At 37.1% G+C, this 12,115-nt stretch overlaps 1 protein-coding gene across 3 annotated transcripts in view; it reads right to left on the bottom strand.

Annotated features, from left to right (window-relative positions):
* LOC134213214 (protein O-mannosyl-transferase TMTC2-like) overlaps positions 1-12,115 on the bottom strand; it is a 759,458-nt gene that overhangs the window by 57,006 nt on the left and 690,337 nt on the right. For all 3 annotated transcript variants that reach the window (XM_062691957.1, XM_062691956.1, XM_062691958.1), the window contains exon 8: positions 7,378-7,622. In XM_062691957.1, coding sequence (XP_062547941.1) covers positions 7,378-7,622 — 245 coding nt within the window. The remainder of the gene's footprint in view (positions 1-7,377; positions 7,623-12,115) is intronic.

Below are 12,115 nucleotides of genomic sequence, written 5' to 3'. Positions count from 1 at the left end.
GACGCTTGTTAGTTAGCTGATGAAACACAGTGCTCCCCCGTGTTGGAAACACCTGGTTTCTACCTTCTACAGATTCTAGAAAACTTTCAAACCACATTTTTTATTTCTAATGTCATCAAACCAAAACGTGGGCCTCAAAGATTGCTTAAAAAGTTATAGTAATAGAAATAGTTGTTTAGTGATTTTTTAAGAATTTTTATGGAGACAGAAATCATGTATTGTAAAACTGGGTGGACTGTATCGACTGGGTGACGTTGTGTTTTATGCTATCCCAACCAGGGCTCTTCGATCATTTTACCGTAGATACTTCAAAGTTTTTCGCTAGTATTTGTTATATTTCTGGATACTGACGAAAGTTTAGAGTTAGTTGCCCCTTGGATCAAACCCATGTCTTTTGCTTTTGTGTGAGAAGAACTTTCGATTAGTTATTGGCTGTTTTATAGGTAGAATGCAGAGTTGTGTTCTTTGAAATTAAATTTCAGATTAGACTTTTCTTGAGAGACATTTCCTCGTTATCAAAGGTGGCTGCCATTTGTGACACATCCGATTTGGCTAAAATTTTCAGAATTCGACAATTGATTATTCATCTCGTATTGTGGGAGCCACAACTGTGGAAACGAACATTTATTTTTTCCAGCCGAAGGAAAGCCAAACTTCTGCTCTCTATTGCTCATATTTCAACATTTATAAAATTGCAACATATTATTTCCTCCGTTTGTAGGGCCGGTCTCCAGGATTTTGAACGACACGTATCAGTTCTGCTGGGAGGAAGGTGCCGAGCGGGATGGCAATCATGGTCCTTCTGGAATGCACGGTTATAGGATTTTTGATCTGGCAGTTGGCACCCCGCAAATATGGCATCACAAAGCTGGTGGAGCGAAAAATATGAGTCAGCCATATGCCGATGTCGAAAACTAATTTCAAGCCCACGCTTCCCTCGCTCGGCTTGGTCGGAGTGGACTTCAATTGAAAATAAATGCTTTGCATATGGATATCATTCGGTGTGGTGCATTTTTATTAAAACTGACGTTCATATTGAGTGACGTACATACATATTAGGGTGGTTAACAAAAACGATTTTGCTCCACAACGCTTATCTGATCCTCTGAGTGTCCTCCAAAAATTTGAGCTGATTTGAAAAACACGAAAAAGTCATTTTGATAAGAAAATTATTTTGAGCTTTTTAGTGGAATTTCTTCACTTGTCATAAGACGAGTTTGTACAATCCTATTGAATTCTACCACTTGATTGTATCTTGACAGATACGTATTTTGACCTCAACAATAAGGCCGTCTTCAGTGTCTCGTACTCAAGTACTCAACTTGAATAAATTACAATTAATTGTGGAATTCAATGGGATTGTACAAACTCGTCTTATGACAAAAGAAAACGTCATCGGAAATATATTTCCGAGTATTTTATATCAATACATTTGTTGATTTAGGGGGAAAAAATCAATTTTCAAACATTTTAAATGCTAAATTCCCGGGAAAATTCCATTATAATAAAAATCCAATTATTAAAATTTCCCATGGAAATTTCAAAGAATTTCCCGGAAAAAATTCCGAAGAATTTTACAAGGAAATTCAGAAGATTTTCCCGAGGAAGTATAGAGGAATTTGTTCGGAAAGTTCTTTCCAAAGAATTCACCGAAACAAATCCAAAACAATTCCTGAGGAAATTCCAAAGAATTTTTCCGAGAAATTTCCAAACAGTTTTCCCGAGGAAATTCCAAAGAATTTCCTGAAGAAATTCCAAAGAATTTCCCGAGAAAATTTCGAAGAACATTCCCGAGGAAATTCCTAAGAATTTCCCGAGAAAATTCCAAAGAATTTCCCGAGAAAATTTCAAAGAATTTCCAGAGAAAATTTCAAAGAATTTCCCAAGAAAATTCCAAAAAGTTCCCGAGAAAATTCCGAAGAATTTCACGGGAAAATTCCAAAGAATTTCCCAAGGAAATTCCAAAGAATTTTCCGAGGAAATTCCAAAGAATTTCCCGAAGAAATTCCAAAGAATTTCCCGAGGAATTTTCAAAGAATTTCCGAAGGAAATTCCAAAAAAATTCCCGAGGAAATTCCAAAGAATTTCCCAAGGAAATTCCAAAGAATTTCCCAAGGAAATTCCAAAGAATTTCCCGAAGAAATTCCAAAGAATTTCCCGAGGAAATTCCAAAGAATTTCCCGAGGAAATTCCAAAGAATTTCCCGAGGAAATTCCAAAGAATTTCCCGAGGAAATTCCAAAGAATTTCCGAGGAAATTTCAAAGAATTTCGAGGAATTCAAAGAATTTCCTGAGGAAATTCCAAAGAATTTCCGAGGAAATTCCAAAGAATTTCGAGGAAATTCAAAGAATTTCGAGGAAATTCCAAAGAATTTCGAGGAATTCCAAAGAATTTCCTGAGGAAATTCAAAGAATTTCGAGGAAATTCCAAAGAATTTCCTGAGGAAATTCAAAGAATTTCCTGAGGAAATTCCAAAGAATCGAGAATTCTTCAAAGAATTTCGAGGAAATTCCAAAGAATTTCCTGAGGAAATTCCAAAGAATTTCCTGAGAAATTCAAAGAATTTCCTGAGGAAATTCCAAAGAATTTCGAGGAAATTCCAAAGAATTTCGAGGAAATTCAAAAGAATTTCGAGGAAATTCCAAAGAATTTCCTGAGGAAATTCCAAAGAATTTCGAGGAAATTCAAGAATTTCGAGGAAATTCAAAGAATTTCGAGGAAATTCAAAGAATTTCGAGGAAATTCCAAAGAATTTCGAGAATTCAAAGAATTTCGAGGAAATTCAAAGAATTTCCCGAGAAATTCAAAGAATTTCGAGGAAATTCCAAAGAATTTCCTGAGGAAATTCCAAAGAATTTCGAGGAAATTCCAAAGAATTTCGAGGAAATTCCAAAGAATTTCGAGGAAATTCCAAAGAATTTCCTGAGGAAATTCCAAAGAATTTCGAGGAAATTCAAAAGAATTTCGAGGAAATTCAAAGAATTTCGAGGAAATTCCAAAGAATTTCGAGGAAATTCAAAGAATTTCGAGGAAATTCAAAGAATTTCGAGGAAATTCCAAAGAATTTCGAGGAAATTCCAAAGAATTTCCGAGGAAATTCAAAGAATTTCCTGAGGAAATTCCAAAGAATTTCGAGGAAATTCCAAAGAATTTCGAGGAAATTCAAAGAATTTCGAGGAATTCCAAAGAATTTCGAGGAAATTCCAAAGAATTTCGAGGAAATTCCAAAGAATTTCGAGGAAATTCCAAAGAATTTCGAGGAAATTCCAGAATTTCGAGGAAATTCCAAAGAATTTCCGAGGAAATTCCAAAGAATTTCGAGGAAATTCAAAGAATTTCTGAGGAAATTCCAGAATTTCGAGGAAATTCAAAGAATTTCGAGGAAATTCCAAAGAATTTCGAGGAAATTCAAAAGAATTTCGAGGAAATTCAAAGAATTTCGAGGAAATTCAAAGAATTTCGAGGAAATTCCAAAGAATTTCGAGGAAATTCCAAAGAATTTCGAGGAAATTCCAAAAATTTCCTGAGGAAATTCAAAGAATTTCGAGGAAATTCCAAAGAATTTCGAGAAATTCAAAGAATTTCGAGGAAATTCAAAGAATTTCGAGGAAATTCCAAAGAATTTCCTGAGGAAATTCCAAAGAATTTCGAGAAATTTCAAAGAATTTCGAGAAATTCAAAAGAATTTCGAGGAAATTCCACAGAATTTCCCGAGGAAATTCCAAAGAATTTCCTGAGGAAATTCCAAAGAATTTCCCGAGGAAATTCCAAAGAATTTCCCGAGGAAATTCCAAAGAATTTCCCGAGGAAATTCCAAAAAATTTCCCGAGGAAATTCCTAAAGAATTTCCCGAGCAAATTAAAAAGAATTTCCCGAAGAAATTCCAAAGAATTTCCCGAGGAATTTCCAAAGAATTTCCCGAGGAAATTCCAAAGAATTTTCCGAGGAAACTCCAAAGAATTTCCCGAGCAAATTTCAAATAATTTCCTGAAGAAATTCCCGAGGAAATTCTAAAGAATTTCCCGAGCAAATTCCAAAGAATTTCCCGAAGAAATTCCAAAGAATTTCCCGAGGAATTTCCAAAGAATTTCCCGAGGAATTTCCAGAGATTTTCCCGAGGAAATTCCAAAGAATATCCCAAGGAAATTGTAAAGAATTTCCCGAGGAAATTCATAGAGTTACCCGAAGATATTCTAAAAAATTTCCCGAAGAAATTTCAAAGAATTTCCCGAGGAAACTCCAAAAAAATTCTCGAGGAAATTCCAAAGAATTTTCCGAGGAAACTCCAAAGAATTTTCCGAGCAAATTTCAAATAATTTCCTGAAGAAATTCCCGAGGAAATTCTAAAGAATTTCCCGAGGAAATTCCAAAGAATTTCCCGAAGAAATTCCAAAGAATTTCCCGAGGAATTTCCAAAGAATTTCCCGAGGAATTTCCAGAGATTTTCCCGAGGAAATTCCAAAGAATATCCCAAGGAAATTGTAAAGAATTTCCCGAGGAAATTCATAGAGTTACCCGAAGATATTCCAAAGAATTTCCCGAAGAAATTTCAAAGAATTTCCCGAGGAAACTCCAAAAAAATTCTCGAGGAAATTCCAAAGAATTTCCCGAGGAATTTCCAAAGAATTTCCCGAGGAAATTCCAAAGAATTTCCCGAGGAAATTCCAAAGAATTTCCCGAGGAAATTCCAAAGAATTTCCCGAGGAAATTCCAAAGAATTTCCCGAGGAAATTCCAAAGAATTTCCCGAGGAATTTCCAAAGAATTTCCCGAGGAAATTCCAAAGAATTTTCCGAGGAAATTCGAAGAATTTTTCGAGAAAATTCCAAACAATTTCCTGTGGAAATTCCAAAGTATTTCCTGTGTAAATTCCAAAGAATTTTTCGAGGAATTTCCAAAGAATTTCGAGGAAATTTCAAAGAGTTTTCCGAGGAAATTCCAAAGTATTTCGAGGAAATTCAAAAGAATTTCGAGAAATTCCAAAGAATTTCGAGGAAATTCCAAACGAATTTCCCGAGGAAATTCCAACGAATTTCCCGAGGAAATTCCAACGAATTTCCCGAGGAAATTCCAACGAATTTCCCGAGGAAATTCCAACGAATTTCCCGAGGAAATTCCAACGAATTTCCCGAGGAAATTCCAAATAATTTCCCAAAGAAATTCCAAAGAATTTCCTGTGGAATTTCTAAAGAATTTCTTATGGAAATTCCAAAGAATTTCCCGAGGAAATTCCAAAGAATTTCCCGAGGAAATTCCAAAGAATTTCCCGAGGAAATTCCAAAGAATTTCCCGAGGAAATTCCAAAGAATTTCCCGAGGAAATTCCAAAGAATTTCCCGAGGAAATTCCAAAGAATTTCAAAGCAAATTTGGAATTAATTAGTGAGGAAAAGCAGTCGAATGTAGTCGCTTAGAATTTTCTTAAGAAATTTCAAAGAATTTCCCGAAAGTTTTTTTAAAATAAATTCCAAAGAATGTCACCGGGAAATTAAAAAAAATGTCCCATGAAATTTCAAAACAATTTCCAAAAAGTTAGCTAAAGAATTTCCCGAACCAAATCCTAAAGAATTCCCAATTTATTTGTAAATAATTTTCAATGCAAATTTCGAAGAATTTTTCGATAATATTATGTTTCAAATTTATATTAAAATAATCCCAAGGAGGTTTTCTGAGAATTTCCTGAGGAAAATACAAGAAAAAAATTTCGAAGAGTTTCCCGAAGAAATTTCAAACAATTTTTTTTTCTAGAAAATCACGAAGATCCATCGAAGAAATTCTAATTCTGAATTTGTTGAAATTAATTCGAGATATCAAAAAAAAAAAAATCACAAAACGTCCCAAGTAAAATCTGAAATTTTTTTGACGAATTTTCAAATATTTTCTCGAGAATATTCCGAAGAATTTCTAGGAATTTTGTATGCCTAGACATAAGCAAAGTAAACGTGGGTTTGTGAACCTCATACCGCCTTGATTCGTATCGAATCCTACATCAATTCTTCGACAAACGCATTGCTATCAACTATACAAGTAATACAAAACGTTCAAACAACCTGCCGAAACGGTATTACACCGAAAATCCATTTATCCGTGCCCATTCTACCGTCGTAAACGACAATTTGATTACCGTAAAAATTAGCAACGAAAGGCTCGAGAGCGGATTTGGCCGTTCAGGGAAAAGGTGAAAAAGCTTATTCCTCCCCATACACGTAGTAAGCGAAATAAAATAAAAGCAAACGACGAAAAGAAATTGTCCTTTCGCTAGTAAAACTAAACAACATGATAGCGAAAATGGCACGCTGCATGTTGCCGGTCTCTGCTGGTCGAATAGCAGCCGCGCGCGCTCCGTTAACAGCGGACCAATAAAATATCCTATTTATAGGTTCCATCGTCGTCCTGTCGATGTCGATGTTCTGCTGCGAACTGGACGGGTTGGCAATAAAACCGATGCCACCGACAACGACGACGGCGTGGCCACCGGTCCGTAGTGGTGATTCCCGAGAACTCTATAGTCACACCTCATTCTGTTGTGAGAGGTGGCTGGTCGGTCAGCGTGTTTGCCACCTCTGCTCTACGGGGAAAGTGTTAAATAGCGTAGCACAGTTTGAGAAGGAAATGCTTAGGCAGGGTGGTAACCGTAGACCGGAAAGTTAACGAGCTAGCTGAAAGAGATGATGAAAGCCAATCTGTGGCATGCCCTTCCATGATTTTTACCACTGCATTATAGGGTGTGCAAGGTTTTTGTCAAACTTTAATAAACTGTGAGTCATTGTTTTGCTTGTGTTTGATGAAGCTATTTACATGAAAAAAAAAATGTAGGAAAAAGCATGATTTTTATGAACATTCATTCTCAAACTAGTCATCAGTATTCTTTGCACATTACAGCATTTTGTGGCCCTTGATAATAGTGGAATAAAACCTTCCAATGCTGTTGTTTTCTCTAGAATCTATTGACTTAGTAACTTTTGAAACCGTTTTTTACGATAATTGTAATTTAAGATACCCAAATGGGCAGTACACTGTGTTGAGAATCAAAAACCGTTTCGATTTGTAAAGCGTGGGTATCGCACAGCCTACGCTGCTCTGTCGATAAAATGTTTGGTCAGATATTGGATTAGGAAGTATCGACTCAGTACACGATTCTTCCGGAGCAATGCGAATAAAAGTGGAACCGGTAATAACGATAAATGGATACCAACGGAGTGAACACAAGAGCAGAACAAATAACTCAGGGTGATAAGTGGATGAAATTTAATTTTTGACTCGAACCAGGCCCGTTTGTTCGTTATGAAGTGATGGTCGGTAAGTGAATTTCCCTTTTTCGCTTATTTTTCCGCTTTCAGCCCACACTGAAACCACTCTAGTAAAAAGCAATAACTCACCTGCGGTGGATAGCGATCGGGCAGGATGTGCAACGCCTCACGGTACACCGCCAGGGCACGTTGTAGTTTACCCTGATCCGCATAAAGGTTTCCGAGCTGCAGCAGGGCACTTATCCGGGCGTTGTCATGGGCTGCCCGATCGCGCAGTCCAACGCCGTCCAATTTGGAGCCCTCTCGCAGCACACTGGCCGCTTCCTGGCACCGCCCGAGCGCTATTAGTGATGTCCCCAGGTTGAGGTAGGCCACTGGAATGAAGAAAGAGAAGTACATGAAAACTTGATCCACACTAAAGATTGATTGACATCAGAATTAAAGCAAAAATCTCCAGTTTTGGTACCTCACGCAGACATTTTAAAATTGTACTGGTGGTGCTCTTATATGATCCATACACTACTGTTTGGTACTGATTCGAATTAAATGCTTTCTTTAGCAGCCAAGATCTATCCTAGTCACGTCAATGAAATTGTAAATTAAACGGATGTAAAAACTCGTAAGTTGTACCGGAAGTTTGAGAACTATGTTACAAACGATAACTTGTTAACTATAGTTTCAAAGTATGATTATGCGTTTGAAGTACTCATTATAATTCGTTTCGTTTCATAATAATTCCGTTCACCATCACCGTTCTTTTTCGTTCGTTGGAAACAGTTCTGTTACGTAAATGATAAGAGCATTAAAAAAATGTCAGCAGCGCAAATTCCTTTTGGCTTTACGTGGCCGATAAGCCTTTTAATCCAGTTCGAGTCGGGCATTTTTTTTTTCTTCTTCGCTCTTCATACTCGATAAAGGGTCACCATCATTGCTGAAGTATTTTGCAAGAAAGCATTAAGAGTTCCTCCACTTGAGCTAACTTGTAGGGGGAGGCAAAGCGGAAGGTAATCTGCTGGCTGTCGTCGTTGTCATCGTTGCTGCAGAGACGTATAATCCAGCGCAGATAATTGGACTGCACTTTATGCCTCTCACGTTGTGGTGTAGCTAAAAGTTTCCTCTTTTCCCTCGCTTGAAGGCCGCCACCTCTTCCGTATGCTTTGAAGAGGTAGTTTGCTACACAGCGTATGGCACTACGGCGACGACGACGACGACGACGACAACGTCCAACTCCGGCCCATGATCGGTGGTCAAACGCGCAAAGAAGTCCCCACAGCAGAGCAGTCAGCTACAGCAACATTGCGCTTTCTGATAGGGTTTCTGAGAAACGGACATGAGAGCACTCATAAAGAAGTATGAAGTAAACTGAAAGGTTGCGGCGAGTGGCAATTTTTAAAATGATATCGCGCAAAGAAATGGTAGTGGAGGAAAACCTTTTAACGAGATTTCCTTTTACGACGAGAGTAACTATGACGGAAAGTCTAATATGCTGTGAAATGATCGACATGCGCAACTTGTTGAAGAAGACACACATAAACATTTATGACAATATGAAATTGTGTTTGAAAATATTGTGCGAAGAAGAATAAGTACCATGACATTACAATAGGTAAAATGGTCGATAGTTCTCGATCAATTATTGGCAGATGAGATTGTGTAAGGTCAGTAGATATACTGCTATAATTTTTTTTTTTTTAAATTACACTGGATTCTGTTTTTACACGATTTACATTTTCTCAATTTTCCACTCATCCTAAATGTTCAACTCATATTAATTATCATGAGATTTTTCTTTGATTTATTCTGGATTTTTTGAAACATGTTGCGAAGAGATTGGTGGCAAATTGAAGTCACACGATCAAAAATACGAGCGAAAAAAAATCGTGTAAAAACAAAATCCTGTGTAGTCATGTTATGTTCATTTTTTTCATTAAGCTATTTTTATTTTTCATTCGGCTTAACGATGCAAATAACCATATTCATTAAGTCTGTCAGGGATGTGAAATGGAGAGTAGACAAAGTGGCGACCATCATATCCACAGTCCTCACAACTTCCAGTATCACGCTTCCACGGTAGTTTCGTTTCTTTTAGTACTTACAGGGTGTTCAATAAGTTCGAATACAAATGTTTGATCATTGTGTTTGTAAGCCCAATGTACATATTCTATATTAGTATTGGTGTCAGCGTTAGCGGTATATATACGCTCTCGGATGTGTGTGGTGTTGACATTCTGTCACTTGTTGTTTGTTTATTACGCGCGTTGAAAATGGATTGGGGCATCATAACTAGCCGTTTTTGAAGGTCAAAATCATTGCGGTGTACCGTCAACTGAGGAGAAGATGATCATTTTTAAGATAAAACATGCAATAACAATGTGTGTTTACATTTTAAATCGAAACAAATATCTTCAAAACATGTACTGCTATACGTTGCAATAATCAACAACTTTAGTTTTCTGAAATGCGTTCGCATTTATTAAAATAATTTAAATTACCACACATTTTTTGAATAGTCTGGTTTGGGGGTAAAGTTGATCAAGACAGCTCTACTAAAACAATTATGACCTAGTAGTCAAAAAACACTAGGTTATTTGTATGAATGTTGAATTTACTACGTAAAGAAGTCTAAGAAGTCAATATTTGAAACGAAAATAGCGTCATTTATGACTATTTCTCTCTTTCTTCCACAAAATATATTTTCATGATTATAATCGAAAAACTCGGATTTCTACCTAGCGGTAACATTACTTGAACGGAGAATGTTGGTGACTACCGTTTCATAAAAAAAATTGGCACTTTTGACTGACACATCAAATGATCATCTTCACCTCAATGATCATCTTCCCCCCAGTTGACGGTACTACAAAACTGAGGTTTTGAGGACAATTGATGCCCCCAGTGGCCCGGTAATAAGACGGAGATAAGCCCTACGTGTTCCAATAGGACGATAACCCTTTATACGCGGAAATTGCGATTTTGGCCTAATATTGGGATAATTTCATCGACTTTTTGGACAAATCATTGCGACCTCCCAGCTTCCCGGATTTGAACCCTCTTAACTTTTTTGTTTGGTCCTTTATTATGTTGAAGCTGTACGAATACAAGGTCAGTAACTTGGACCAGTTCAAGACGTAATTCTCAAAATCTGGAACGAAATGCCCGTGCAGACCATGCGTGCCGCTTGCGATGGGTTTTAGAAACGTTTGAAGCTCGTGAAGAAGTACAAAATAGAAGTCATTCCTAAAGAAATGTTACAAACGTTCCTTATAAACAATACTTCCAATCAGTATTGTCCAGGCATTGCAAGTTATCTTATCATTCGATCTTCTGAGCAAAGATACTGATGATATGAAGAGATATCGATCTTAGTTATCTATCTGCTCAGTAAACAAAGTGCAATGATCGCCATGGAGAAACATTTTTTCACTGCTTTTGTTGTAGCAACGCCCTCGCAACGTGAACAAATCCCGAACCGCGCTGGCTATCAGGATCATCATCAAATGCTCAAATGATAATATCTTTCCAGAGTGCTCTTTGATTAGGGATAATATCTTTGTAGAAGCAAAGATAATATCCTGTGCTCAGATGATATTGAAATGCCTGGTATTGTCCTACACTCAGTGCGAAAAAATCTGCTCTTTGATTTTACTCCATCTAAACGATTTTACAGTCTTAACTAAGTAAGTGTAACTAATAGAAGGATATTTGAATTTTCTAAATGTCATGTCAAACTGTCAAAAAAATGCACGCCAGAGCAACAGGAGCGCGCGCTGAAAATACACTCCAGTGAAAACACTCCAGTGTATTTTCAGTGCGCGCGCTCCTGAGGCTCTGGTGTGCATTTTTTCAATAGTTTGACATGACATTTAGAAAATTCAAATATCCCTCTATTAGTTACATTTACTTAACTAAGATTATAAAATCGTTTAGATGGAGTAAAATCAAAGAGCAGAATTTTTCGCACTGAGTGTAGGACAACACTGCTTCTAATGAAATGCAACCGGGAAAAGAAATAATTTAATCTTATTTTTGAAACATTTTTTGAAAGTGTATTCGAACTTATTGAACACCCTGTATCTTCACTATGGAGTATTGTTATGAATGCAAAGGATCGTTGAATTCTGGAAGGTCAATAAATACATTGGTCATCAGGTCATTGGACACCCGCGTTGGAAATTATGAAGACAGCCTAAGCAACAAAACCCTCTGTAGAAATCAGCAAACGAAATTATCGATCCATCCGCTTCAACCTACAAATTTCCTCCAAAGCGTCGACCATCTTTCACTTCCTAATACTAACGAAAGCTCTATTCATCGATCGCGATCCTACGACGAAACATCATGTTACAAGAATTTAGACGAAGAGTGCATGAATCCAATGGCGAGAACAATTAACATGAATTTTTTACCCTGCTAATGCATGCTTTCTACGAAACGATATTGTTTCAATATTATTATCAATTGATCAACCGGTATTTACAATTTAAGGTTTTTTTTTCAGAACCACTTAGTAAAACAACTAATTTGGTGAATACAAAACAAAATTATGCCATCACTTTAGACGCTGTTTAGAATAATGCCAAATATACGTTTTGCCAAATGATCGTTATGTCAAATGGCGATATGCTAAATGATTTTATGCCAAATGGCCCGCTCCTCTTCACTCTAATGACCGTCACGTTTTACGTCACCCATTTTGCGCCGGAGTTAGGTGATTGGAAGAGAAAGTTTCTTTCACCTTGTCATTGGTACGGAAAGCCTTCATTCCGCTACCAACGATAATGGTCTGCGACTTGTAACCTTGGCCGCACATAAGAATATCCGCAAACACACCTGGCAACATCCGAGTGGAGACACTTGCTCACAGATA

Source organism: Armigeres subalbatus, chromosome 2 (genome assembly GCF_024139115.2).
Source record: "Armigeres subalbatus isolate Guangzhou_Male chromosome 2, GZ_Asu_2, whole genome shotgun sequence".
NCBI lineage: Eukaryota > Metazoa > Arthropoda > Insecta > Diptera > Culicidae > Armigeres > Armigeres subalbatus.
Note: the sequence above shows the minus strand (reverse complement) of the source record. Positions and strands in the feature narration are given on the sequence as shown.